We start from the raw sequence: 13,926 nt of genomic DNA, 5'->3' as shown, positions 1-13,926 counted from the left end.
CCGCAGCCTCTCGATCGGGCCGGGTTCGGGTTCCACAAGTAAATCTCTACAGGGATGATTCGAATTAAAACACTGATTTGACTGAGAGAGATGGGAGAAAAGGTCTCATTGTATTAATGTTAGTAAGCAATCAGGCCGTTTTGAATGGAGACCTAGATTTCCAAAATAGTTTTCATCGTGACCCAGTTCTCATTTGACTGTTTTGTGATCTAATTGAGAACAATGTACTGCTTTTATTCTGCGAACTGAGCTCCCCAGCTTGTATCACAGGGACCTGAGAGAGCATTTTAGGAATCTAACATTTGAAATCATCTTGAAACCTGCATCATAAATCTTTCTGAGTTTATAGAGGGAGCATTCTGTTAGAAATCATCATGTACTTTTACTCCATTGCACAGATGTCACTAAAGTATGACTCTGGGTTTTGCTTATTACATGATTATAGTGTAAATCTATTGAAGTTTAAACTTGTCATTGGGAGGAAAAAAAATAGCAAGAGGTACAGCAAGTGTGATGTGGGTGTAAATTGAACTATTTGGGATTATTGGTCAGATAAGAAAACAATACTTTGAGTTGTGACAGGGATTTATTGATTTGAGAATTTCTTTTTACGACATGCAATTCAATTATTTTCTAAATACTCTGTTAATGAGGAACATTTGTTGCAGCCCCTAGATCTGACAGTATATTTGCAGAATGTGAGTGTGTGTGTTACATGCATTTATTCCTTTGGCAGGAGGACAACAGCTGCATCTCTCAGTGAATATGTAGTCGTCCCAAATCTCACACACACACACACACACACACACACATTCGCAGCCTGGCAACAGTTTAGCAACAAGCAGAGGAAGTGAGAACACGGAGGAAAGGAAATGAGGGGGATTAATTAATGGAGGCGTGAAATTAAGAGCACTCTGCCTCCTGCGGTTCTCACGTGACCCCCCAACACTCCACAGCTCCCTGCCCTCAATGTGCACATTGGTCGACCTTTGATGCCCTCTATGCATCACATTAGGATAAATATACTGTGATTATATATAGTTATTGCTTTGGAACAATATTTACATGTGAACATCATGTCGAGATTTTTTTTTTTCAAGTTTGAGGTCTCCACATAGAGAATAAAGGTTCTGAGAAGGGGCCATTGTGCAGCTTACAAACCCAGCGGTTCTGGTTAAGACCGGTTGGATGTGCATGCTGTCAGTTTACCACAGAGGGAGTGTCACCTGTCACCTCCCTGCTTCCCTTGACCGAATACATCATCTCCTCTCCATCGAAATCAGCATTGAGAATCAATCTGTCACACAGGAGGACACGCACACAAATACACACTCTGGCTCCGAAAAGACAGAGCGCGTGAGAGGTAGGGAAGGGAGAAACAGATAGGAGAGGAGGAGACGGAATGACAGTTGAGGTGAAAGGATGACAGGGAAAGGAGGAGCCGTGATTACAGCCGAGGAATGATCGGCAGAGGTGGGGGATGGGGGTGGGAAACATTTACGTGAAAGGAGAGATAAAGGACGGCGAGGCGGATACATGCCGGGCGAACACGGATACAGAGCGAGACATCGGCTGTCAGAAGATGCTATCGTACGGGGAGAGATCCGGGAAAATACAGGGCTGCAGACCGCGTGATGAAATGTGACGGTGGAAGAGTCGGTGAGAAAGGAGATGGAAAGAGGAAGAGACTGAAAGGTCAGAGAGAAGCCCGGTGGATGATTCATGGAGTTGTGCCTGTCTAACTTCTGCCTCAGGGCTGGACGCAGCCTGCCAGCCGCTCCTCTCACCTGCACACCCACGGCTCTCTGTAATCTATATAAGCCGGGAACGTAAGCCAGCCAGCAGCACGGACTCGCATGAAGCCGGGGAAAGGTTGCACTTGGTGCTGCTGGTCTTTTCTGTTAGCCAAGGACAGCCCTGCATGCCGCAAATCTGCAACGACTTAATCAATATGTGTTTTATCACTGGGATGAAAGAGGTTGCTTTAAGCGCTGAACTCTGTCAACACTCCAGTCCAGCTGTTCGCCTCCTCTCCCTTATTGTTTTGGTTCTAATACACATTTATGAACATATTATGATAAACCATCCACAGGTCGCCTGCCAAGCACTAAATATGCTGGGACTGTTTGTTAACATTTATACGCGTCTGTCAGTCTACATCGGTCCTATTCTGCAAGATTCAGCATTGATCACTTTTACAATGAACGGATTCATTTTTAAGTCTTTAAAATGTCAGAAAATAGTTATCTTCCGATAAAAAAAATCCATAAAAGCTCAAAGGATTTTTTAATGTACAATTGTAACACCGGGGAAAAGATAACACTCTTATCTGAAAAGCTAAAGTGGATTCTTTTACATTCTTGTGAAATAATCGATCATCAGAATTGTTGTTAATTTTCCCTCGACTGACACGTGAGCTCATTATTTCAGCGCTTGTCTGCACGTGTGCGCCATCTCATGACGTGCGGTGTCAGCCACGAAATGCACGAGTGCGACCTCGCACGCCCTCCCCTCACTTTGGTGAAATGCTTTCCATCGACCGGCTGCCGTTAATATTCAACGGCCTGGCCTGTCAGCTGCAGATGTGGCACGGCCAGCCGAGTCGCCGTGCCTCACCTTCGCCGCCCTCTTGTCACCCGTCTTGAAGTATGATAAGTCGGCATGGAAGCGGTGATGGTGGTTGGCTGTGGGTGAGGAGGAGGAGGAGGGGCGCTTGTCTGTCTGTCTTTCAGGAGAAAACATCTCCTCTGCCCTTTGCACCAAGAGTTTTAAGGAGGGTGGGGGGGTCACAGGTGTTTGTTCCTCCGACCTCAACTCTCGTCACACATGCCATCAGTGCCAAAAAAAACCCTTCATTAAAACTGGCAGACAGTTCACCATCACAATATGGGCGCAAGGCGTGAGGAAACAGCCCCCCCCCCCCCCCCCTGAGAGGAGGGTCTCTCTCCCTCCTCTCCAGGCTCACAGGCAGTGTTTAGTCTATTCTTGTGCACGCTTGTTTTACATTTTTATTTCACTCTGTCTTGCTGTTTTCTCTTCCCTCGCTCCCCCTCCCACCTGTTTGTTTTTCCCACTGTGCGTGGGCCACACACGTTTCTCAATCTTAAATCTCCTAATCTCACCTTTATCTGCCCTAATCAGCCTCCTCCGCTGTAAGTAATCCTACAGAGCATGTCCCTAACGAGCCGTCCTCCACCTCTCCTCGCCGTCACTCCGCCCTTCTCTTAATCTCGACCCCGGAGTCCGACGTCATCTTAATCTCCGGGCTAATTTAAAGAGCGCACAGATGCACACACCTGCTCTCACGCTCTCATTTGCACAGAGTGAGGTCACACACACGCCCAGATGCTGATCCTCGAGGAGAGCAGCGAAACACGAGATAAGAAAGTGATGTCATGAAATCACTCTGAATGAAACGCCCAGAAGGGATCCTGTTCAGGTCTCCTCCCGAGTGACCTGTCGAGTCAGCTTGGACATAAAGGCTGAGAGTGGAGGCCGTGATCTGTGGGGTGTCAGAGCGCTCGTACTCAGCGGGGAACAGTTTTCCTTCTCGGGGGTCCATCCATCCGTTGGAAGCGGCGTGAATATCGACGCTCCTCTCTTGTCAACAATGTGTGAAGCAGGGCTCGCAATTGTCCGTCTTCTCAGCGAGACGCGTCTTCGTCAGCGGGGGACGCGTGGGAGGGTCGGCCCACCGGGGAACTCGGCTCTTCGCTCTCGAGTGAGAAGAGTGGCGAGTGGGAAGGAGAGCGAGTCGAGCGCAGACGAGAATTGAGACGCACTTTGTCGAGGGCGCTAAAGTGCAGATGCGAGTTGGCTCGAGGGTCCGTTTCAGGCGAGCAGCGATTCTTCCTCCGACGCTCTTCATTTCAACGACACGTGGATCTTTTGAGGCAGGCAGCAGTGAAACTCATTTCTAAAGGTGCAGCGATACATTGTTCTCTTTTTTCTCTCTCTTCTATTACACAATGAGGCAGATGTAGGATCCTAGAAATAGAGTGTGTGTGTAGTTGTCATATGTACACACCAGGGAATCTCTTTCTGTTGTGTGTGTGAGAGCGAGAGAGAGAACATGTGAAAAGGTTTCAGTGTGTCTGATCTGTTTGGGAGCCATGAGGCCGAGAGGATTCCTGTAAGTGAGGCTGTGGTCTAATCCAGTCCTGAGTAGGCCCATTGATTTATTGAGCAACGCTAGTTTGGAGAAGCACTTCTTCCTGCTGTATCCTAATCAGCACGTGTGTGTCTGTGCGCGCGCACACACACACACACACACACAGTAGGTTATTGCCATCAGAGTCTCTTATCTTTCTGGAAAACAGTGATGAAAACGCTTGACTTCAGATGGCAGGCGAGTGTCACTTGCTGAATTTACTCCAATCGTTTGACTTTGCACAGTGGCCGTTTCTTCCTGTAGAGCTTTGACTTTGTGCGTTTTTAATTATGTATTTTTTTATTATTTTTATGTAATCTTTTTTTTAATACCCTTAATGATTATCCGTCACAACTTAACTACATCATGCATAGAAAATAAATACAGCGATTTAAAATGTAGCCAAACAACAGCTGATCTGGTCGGGTCCATGTCTTCATTTTCTTGTCCCTAAAATGATCTTCCTTCTCTTCTCCGTCTGTCTCCAGGTATTCGGCCCCAAATCATGAACGGGCCAATGCATCCGCGCCCCTTGGTGGCGCTGCTGGACGGGCGCGACTGCACCGTGGAGATGCCCATCCTGAAAGACTTGGCCACTGTCGCCTTCTGCGACGCTCAGTCCACGCAGGAGATCCACGAGAAGGTAGAAAACACACACTGCTCCGAGCTTTCAGGGAGCGTTGATGGAGAGATGGAGCCGGTCCCTCTCTCCTGAATGCCTCTTTCTTTTCCAGTCACAGCTCTGATATGTGAAGCGCGTTATGTTGGCCCCATACACGCTTGCCAGTTAGAATATAGTGGCTTCATTATGATTTGATGTCACTTTTTTGTTCACAGCGCGATGCCTATATGGGTGCCATTGTTCTAATAGAGAGTCTTGTACGGCGGGAATGCGGTGTAATTACATTGGCTTGTAGAGGCTCTTTATTGCTTTTTATGCAGCGCCGTGGCTGCAAAACAATATATGGCCATGGAGATGGGTATCACCGACCCGCTATCTCTCCATCTGCAGACGGAGTGGGAGTCGCTACATCTTTCCTCTCGCTGTTTTTATGAAAATGGGACATATTAAAAACGATGCATTTGCATAGAGATCAATTCAATCACAGACCTTGGGCGGTGAGGAGAAGGGGGGAGCGGGGAGCTTTTTGTTTGTTTTAACACTGCCTTATCAGGGAAAACATGATTGTAATGTTCACCTCGCCAGCATATTCAGCAGTTCACAGTAATAACTTGCAGTCGAGATACCCAGAGGGGTGGCGCAGATTGAAAATGTCCAATCTCTTCTCACTGCGGCACGGCTGCGGAGATGCAGCGGTGATAATTCAGAGAGTTTCAGGATGATGTTTTCAGGCCCGACACCAGCTGCCACGTTCTCCTCCATCCACACCAGAAAATACAGAAACTCTTGGGACAGGGCTGGAATAAGAAAGGGGCTTGAGGCTCCGTCAGTTCCTCTCCCCAGTAAATCCCTTATTTCTCAGGTGATTTGGGCATGATGAAACACACAGCCGAATACTGATCGAGATCGGGTTACAATACCACTCGAGTGCGACCAAATCCCGCACGCAGCACCTGCGCTCCAACAGCCAACAACCTCCCAGTTGTCGTGTCTCAGTCACATGTGGCTGGTGAAAGCTGGATGAAAGCCCGTTTGGCGTACAGTCAACATCGGCCACGTTGTACACGGCCTGACTGTTCATCCAATTGTGGTGTTAAGATTATGGCTGCAACTAATGACTGGTGACGTGGGTAAGTAATCTATTGATATGTTGCTGCATCTATAACAATGTCAACAAATCTGTTGGAGGAAAACAGCTTGCCTGTCATATTAACCCTATAACCACTGCCATGTTAGCCCCATAACCATAAAGAATATCTTCTTTTCTCCCTTTATCTCACATCTCTGCTCTACTGCTGAAGTGTTAAACGGTGCAATCAATCATTAAAGCATCATAGCTTAATTACAACTCTTAATTACATACTCCACCTTATTGTGGATGTTTTTCCGCAGTGTTTTTTATCCATTTTTTCACCATAATAGCCATGACAGAGCCAAAAGCTAAAAAGCAACATGGTGGAGAAAATCTGTTCTCATAGTTACAACCAGTTCTCATCCCACCACATCCCCACTACTCACCAGTGGGATGACTTGATAGCCATGAAATGCCTCCCCAGTAAGCCACACACACACACAGACACACACACACACACAGAACCGTACACGGTTCACCAAATCGAAGCTCCTTAGCAACAGTATACTCTTGTCTCTCGGGCTCACGCAGGCCAGATTGCTGCCGTGTCAGAAAAGTGCAGCATCCTCAGAAATGATAGCCGTTAAAAGCAATAAGGCTTTAGTTACAGTGAAGAAGTGGGATGTGGACTGGGTAAGAGTTTCCATTGAAGTCAACGACACTCAGAGTTCATTTCCCCGAAAAAAAAGAATCCCTCTCCGGCTCAAAAACAACACCAGGGGGAGAAGAAGAGTGTTTTAATGCTCCTGTGTTCCAACCTGGCCGCCCGGGGCACTGCTCTAATAAGAGCAGTATGGAAAATTCTGAGCTAATCTGCTAATAACATAAAGCTAATGCAGTTTGGCTGGAGGTGAATGCAGAGCGGTTATTTAGGCGCTGTGGCCAATCCCGAGGGGAAGATTTTAAATCCACATCAGAATGAATCACAGGTCAGGTCACCTTGTCCATGTCAAGTAGCAGAGGAGCAGCGCTTCATGGCCACACCCTCCTGACATTGGGACTGATTACGACTTTTTATAAATCCCGAGGCGTACAGTGATTTTCTCCACCAAAAAGGAAGGTTGTTGTAGATGTGAATGCCATTTGGTCAGGTTATGTGTTGAGGAACAAAGGATTTGATCTCTGGCCGTAAACAAGCACCACCATGGGGTTATGTCACTGTCAACTGTGACATGTAAAACCTTTTATTAGTTTTTTGTGGATGACATAATTAAAGATTAAGTAGTCCATGTATATTTCTGCCAAAACAGAAACAACCTAAATTTAAAAGCGAATCGTGTGCAGTTTTTTGTTGTTGTTGTGAGAAACACTTTCTATTCTCATGTTGCCGGCTTTTAGTTCCAACTCGAGACGAGTCAAAGAAGTTGGTCGTTGGTCTCAGGGTTTTATGATCTGTAGCCTACAATATGTCACGGAAAACGTGTATACGAATAAAGGGAGGAAGACGTGTGCAACAGAAACGGTTGCATTCTTCTTCTTCAAACTGCTGCACCTACCGTGGAAACGCAGACATGCAGTGTGGAATTAAGACCTGCAAAGCAGCAGAGCGATATGAAATCATTTAGTTTAATATCTTTGAGGCTAGCTGCAACTTTTCATCGCCAGATGTAAATGGGTCAAAAGATCAACTGAGTGCAGTCCTTTAGTTGTACCTATTAAAGTGTATCCTGCCATCAGCAGCTGCCTTGACTTCTCTCTCTCTCTCCAGACAACTGCCCAGATCCTTTGTCTGTAAACACCCTCGGGGTCTGTGTGTAATTGTGATGACCGTGCGGAACCGAAGCACCTTGGAGACAATATAATGACTTGTTCCACTTGGGCGCAGGTCTGGAGAAGGACGGTGTGTCGCCGCTGCCGGGGACCATGTGATGCGTGTAGTTCCCCTCGCTGGGAAATGTTCGACGTTTTAATTTTCGGCGTCGCGGCGGACGCGATTTTCACGGCTCCTCTGGAAGGAATGTGATCTTGTGATCGTCATGAACTCAAATAGACTAAGAGCCTCGTTGTACTCATCGGCCGCATGACTGAACGCACCAAAGGAAGGCACTGAATGAAATACTCTGTGGGGCGGAAGAAACCAAACAAACTGTGACTGTGTTTCTGCAGGTGCTCAACGAAGCCGTGGGAGCCATGATGTACCACACCATCACCCTCACCAGAGAGGACCTGGAGAAGTTCAAAGCCCTCCGCATCATTATACGCATCGGCAGCGGATACGACAACATCGACATCAAGGCTGCCGGAGAGCTGGGTACGAACTCACAGAACCAGGATTCAATTCAGTTTATTTGTATAGCCCAATTTCACAAATTACACATTTGTCTCGGAGTGCTTTACAATCTGTACACACAGACATCCCTGCCCCAAAACCTTGCATCGGATCAGGAAAACCTCCCAAATAACCCTTCAGGGGAAAAAAAGGGAAGAAACCTCACGTCCAGGTCACGTGGATCACGCCCAGTACCAACTGGTGTTTAGTGCTGCTGTTGTATGAATATAGAGTCGAAATAATATGCGAGGCCCATACGGGGAACTGTTTGTATTGCCTCTCGTGTTGTATGTGTTTCTTTTCTGATTTCATGTCTGTGTCCCATGTTGTTGTGATTTCTTCATGGGGAGTTTTGCGGATTGGTCTCCGCTTATTGGTTTGTTTGTTCCTTCATCACATAATGGTTCCCCGGGCACCAGTAATCCGATTTAGCTGAATCTTGAGGGGATGTTTCATCACACCGTGACAATGTGGTGTGTCAAAAACTGCAGTGATTGGCAAAGTAAGGGAAGGGGGGGGGGGGGGGGGCACAGCACAGCAGATGTCCAAACAAGATTTTCTGGAGTTGAGTTTGCCCAAAAAGGGACGGCTCAGGGGGAGCATGTTTACCGTTGACTTGGTTTTTATTAAAAGTGCTGATATGGCGCTGATATGGCGGCTGTTCTCGGGAGAAGAAAAGGGGCCATTGATTGAGCAGCTCTGGCTATTTCTCCGCTGTCCAGAGACGGCTGCGCCGTTTCCCTGAGACACAGAGTGGGACGAGGACATTAGAGGAGAGCGAGGGCAGGCAGAAGTGCTTAAGTGGCGATAATGGACATCTTCGTGTTGTTGGAGGATAGGCACGGAAATACCAGAAGGTCGGGGGCTTTAACACGCTGGAGGTAACAACGTTATGAGCGTTCGCCGGGAGGATATCTTTACAGAAAGTGTCTCAAACTTGCTTTATTATGCATGTGCACGTCACGTCAGAGAGAGGAGGGCTGTTCAACGGGACATTATGTCTCAGCTGGACTTTTAGTGTGACCATATAATAATAAACACAATCATTCTAGGCAAACTGTTATTGAAGATGAGCAAGAATAAGTCATGAATACTTCTTGTTTTGTACAGTTACGATCTTATTTGCCTTAGTTACAGGGCATTACATGCATTACCACTCATCTATTGGACTGATACTATATTCATGATCATGATATTGATAATGTATTTGTGTCTCTAGGCATTGCTGTGTGTAACATCCCCTCGGCAGCTGTGGAGGAGACGGCCGACTCCACCCTCTGCCACATCCTCAACCTTTACCGGCGGAACACCTGGCTCTACCAGGCTCTCCGGGAGGGCACGCGGGTCCAGAGCGTGGAGCAGATCCGCGAGGTGGCGTCCGGCGCCGCCCGCATCCGCGGCGAGACCCTCGGCCTCATCGGCTTCGGTTGGTGCCATTTACTCCGTGGTTACTTCTTTGCCGGCGTGTCTTCTTCCTGTGCTCTCCCTCCTCTGTGTTTCTGTCCCGCCGCCCTGATAAGGTTCCCGCTCCGCCTCTCGGCCCGTTCCCATTATTTTCTCCGGCATGTCTGTTTCTCCTCCCTCGGGGTCGGCTTCCTTTTCTCCGCCACACAGTTCTCTCATCCCACCGCTCTCATGCTCACCATTATATCTCCATTATTCTCTCGTCTGCTGTTTTCGACTCTTCCTCTCTGTCACCGGGGGCCCCTCGACACCTTGCCCTGCCATAATCGGGCCCCTCATGGTAGACCGGATTGTGTGTGTGTGTGTGTGTGTGTGTGTGTGTGTGTGTGTGTGTGTGTGTGTGTGTGTGTGTGTGTGTGTGTGTGTGTGTGTGTGTGTGTGTGTGTGTGTGTGTGTGTGTGTGTGTGTGTGTGTGTGTGTGTGTGTGTGTGTGTGTGTGTGTGTGTGTGTGTTACTGTGTGTTTTCCCCCTCTCCACCTGTTTTTAATGCTGATTGTGTGTGTGTGTGCATCCTTCCACCTCAACATTAGTGCTCTCACAGATGCTTTGTCTTCTCAAAAGCCTTTCTAGAGTGCCACCGTATCTCTGTCCACATACACTCCCCCTCCACACACACACGCACACAACCTGCCCCCCCCCCGCCCCGCCCCCCAATCTCTCTCATTCTCACCGAATCCTCCCACCTCCGGCCTCCTCTCCCTTTCTGGCTCAAGCCTTCTCCAAAACAATGTCCATTGTCAGCGGGAGGTTGGGGAGAGCGAAGGCCTCCTGGTGTTTGTTTGTAGGACTCTGCACATTCAGCCAGCTGCACAACTCTGCTGCCAACACACAGAAAGGGGAAAGAGAAACCTCTGGCTCTCGGGCGACAACAGACTCAGGAGAACTTCAAGTACCGGCCACGACGATGTTTTAGGCTGTTCCACTTTCAAAATGAGAATTCATTCATTTGTAGTAATATTGATATCACTATCATAGTCTAGATTAGTTATCTCCTATATAAGGATGTGGGAATTCCCTTTACTTCACATTTCTGTGTAAATGATCACAGGATTAAAGTTTCAAATGCTTGAATCGGGTCAAAGCCACTGTCTGTTCCTGTGAGTCATTGTTTACATTCAGAGTAAAAGCAGTTAGGGGAACAAGTGGATTGAAGTAGAGGACAAAGAGTAAAGCACTAATGCAGGAGCTTAAACATCCTGACGGGTCCCGTGAGCAGTGACCCGACACGCCATCCGACCTGACCGTGTTATCGTTACTTCTATTGTTGGAATGAATGATTCTGGAAATAAAATGTGTACCATAAGCTCATTCTTCACATTCTAAACTATAAATAATCTTTAACCAGGGTCCACGAAGTAGCTTTATATGACATATCATGCCATTTCTATTGGTATTGTACATTGTTTTATGAATTTAATGTTATTGATTTCAACCCTGTGGCCAAGCTCTAGCTGCATATTAACGACATATTCTATCCAGGAGAAATCCACAGCGACGGCACAAGACCCAAACAACCATTTTGTGTCTGACAACACACACACACACACTTCCTTTTGAATGGGATGTTTTACAACAGCAGCATTCTTCCCTTCGAGCTGGCCTCGACCAATCACCGCCACCGGGTGAGAAGGCGTTGATTTCACACATCTTTGTGTTGCGGCCTCACATTTGAGTTCAGTGTCGTCCTCGTCCTCCGACCGTCGATAAATGAGCAACACAAAGCAAATGTCTGCCCCTGAAATTTGTGTGGCAGTATATTCTCTCTTCCAGTGGCATCGATCGGTGTGGGAAGGTGGATCAGAAATACAAATAAAGGCGACGTGTGTTTTTTTTAATCTCCGGTATCTCCACAAAATCCACACAAAAAACACTTAATAGTGAAAGTTTCTCGCGCTACACAACATCATTGTGAATTAGAGACTATTGACACCGAAAACAACTGTAAAGGCTCAACATCATTGTAAATGCCTCAAAATCAAAGGGATGCCGTTTCCCTCTAAATCCACCACTTTACAACAATTGCCAATCGACCACACAGGCAGAAAAATCATTGTTGAAGAATCAGAGATGCCAATCTCCCCCGCTCTCCCCCATCTCCCCCCGCCAGCCTCGTCAAATCAGATTGTCCTCGAGCCACAAGACGACCTGCTCTGTTTCAAACTAACTGAAGAACTCCCTCTGAAGCTGCAGCTGCTGCTGTGTGCACTTCAACCAGCCGCTGAATGCAACAGGTTGCGTGTTGTCAACGGAATAAAGAAAATGAAGCAGAAGTACAAAGTGCACGGGCCAGAAGAGATCGAGCACTTTGGGAAAGGTCGATTTCTACAGGGATCAAACAGTTGATTGTGATCTCATCCCCTGAATGGAACAGAATGGCCTGAGAGTGATTGCTTCAGTATTTTAAGAAGTCTGTATGCAGCTGTCTCTAATTGGCTGAGCTTGAAAGGGGGGGGGGGGCAGCCTAAGAGCAGCCCACAATGCTCCATCACAGGACTGAGAGAGTGGAGAGGACCGTATCGATCCGGAGGCTCACAGCCTCCACAACAAATGGCTGTGAGAGAGGGAGGAAGAGTATTCTGCTCTTCAACGTCTCACGTTCTCCACTGGAAACCAGCTGCCTCACTTTGTCCTCTTTTCCAGAAGTTATTTCTCCCTCATGACTCCATCAATCATTTACCATTTTCTTTTCTAACAACAGCAAATGTCTCGCAGACATCAGAAAAGACTTCTCAACGCCCCGAGAGAATGAAATGACTTTAAAATGGATGGCGTCACCGGGTGGATGTTATGCTCATCTCTATTTGATGGTGTCTTAATACATTATTACCAGGAATGATGTTTAATGCATTGCGTAGTCCTCCCTACGATGCGTTTACGGCTCTCTATTTCCATCTAGTGAAACATGAATACGGTCCAGGACATCGAGGATCCACACAGAGTTGACAAGAACAGACATTATCTTTGATGTCGATGTATTCTAAATGCAGAAAATATCTCTGCACCAGGACCAGTGCCCATAATGAAGCACACGTGCCAGAGTAATTATCTTAGTAGTTATAGGCCGAGTCAGTGCAGGAGAATCCTCGCGCTGGATGATAACATCAACTAAGACCCTGAATTGTGGATGTGGTATAACCGAGCTGAACCCTTCCTGTGTGCCCTCAGGTCGGTCGGGCCAGGCGGTGGCGGTGCGGGCCAAGGTGTTCGGCTTCAACATCATCTTCTACGACCCGTACCTGCAGGACGGCATGGAGCGCTCGCTGGGCGTCCAGCGCGTCTACACCCTGCAGGACCTGCTCTACCAGAGCGACTGCGTCTCCCTGCACTGCAACCTGAACGAGCACAACCACCACCTCATCAACGACTTCACCATCAAACAGGTGCGTGAGCGGGTTAGGGTTAGGGCTTCACGCGGTCACGCTTATCTAGCAGGACGAGCAGGAGGCCGTCCCGGTCTGGTAGAAAGAGGGCGAGGAAGAGGATGAGGGGAAACCCGCCTGCAACATTCCCTGCTCTTCATCTTCAGCTCCACCGAAGCCGGACACGGATTCATTCCTCTGCTTCGTCAAATGCAATTAGCGCCAGCCCACGGCGACGGCGAATATATCGACGAGGCTGCGCAGCGACGGGCCGAGAGCCCCGCGAGGGGAAAGCGGCGTTCTCCGAGTCGATAACTGCACTGCGAGGCGCCGCCGGGGGGAGCGACACCTGCAGGGTGGCCGCGGAACTGCACGGGTCAAAGAAGCATCCCACCTACCCGTCGATTCGTCCCCGTGTGGCCGCTCACCGTCTCTCTTCGCCTCGCGCCCCCCTTCTGTCTGCCAGAGTGCGAGGAGACGGACAGAAGTGGGTGTCGGGTGATGGCGTAACCTCGTTAGCTCCGTGTCTCTGTTGAAGCTGAATATTCTCCGCTGCCTCTTAAGTGCTGCAACGAAAAGAACACTTTCCTCTCTTTCCTCACCAAAAATCTTGGCAGTCGCTGTCAGCAAGTGGAAACATGTGTGCATGTTTGTATGTTTGTGTGTGTGTGTCAAAAGCACCACGGCCTAACAAAAGACTGCCTGCCAGCGTAAAGGCTTTTCATGCCCCTGGATTTGCGCTTTTGTCAAGATTAAGGGATTACTTTCTTCTTCTAAGCATATTCATTTTATTTTCATTTTTTCCCCCTTCCTCCATCTTATACTTTCTGTTTGTTTTTTTTACACAAACAGCATGGGGGGGGGGGGGGGGGGGTGCTGCTGCCGCCTCATCTTTCAGCGCCTCACCCTGTTGGTTTGGGATAGAGAGGT

At 48.0% G+C, this 13,926-nt stretch overlaps 1 protein-coding gene across 8 annotated transcripts in view; it reads left to right on the top strand.

Moving 5' to 3' along the window:
* LOC130203137 (C-terminal-binding protein 2) overlaps positions 1-13,926 on the top strand; it is an 85,904-nt gene that overhangs the window by 65,445 nt on the left and 6,533 nt on the right. For 7 of the 8 annotated variants that reach the window (XM_056429024.1, XM_056429023.1, XM_056429028.1 and 4 more), the window contains 4 exons: positions 4,639-4,793; positions 8,011-8,155; positions 9,393-9,599; positions 12,803-13,017. In XM_056429024.1, coding sequence (XP_056284999.1) covers positions 4,639-4,793; positions 8,011-8,155; positions 9,393-9,599; positions 12,803-13,017 — 722 coding nt within the window. Of the gene's footprint in view, positions 1-1,613; positions 1,660-4,638; positions 4,794-8,010; positions 8,156-9,392; positions 9,600-12,802; positions 13,018-13,926 lie in introns of those variants that run through there. The other variant, XM_056429026.1, reaches the window with a different exon arrangement.

This window comes from Pseudoliparis swirei, chromosome 13 (assembly GCF_029220125.1).
Source record: "Pseudoliparis swirei isolate HS2019 ecotype Mariana Trench chromosome 13, NWPU_hadal_v1, whole genome shotgun sequence".
NCBI classification, from domain to species: Eukaryota; Metazoa; Chordata; class Actinopteri; order Perciformes; family Liparidae; genus Pseudoliparis; species Pseudoliparis swirei.
Note: the sequence above shows the minus strand (reverse complement) of the source record. Positions and strands in the feature narration are given on the sequence as shown.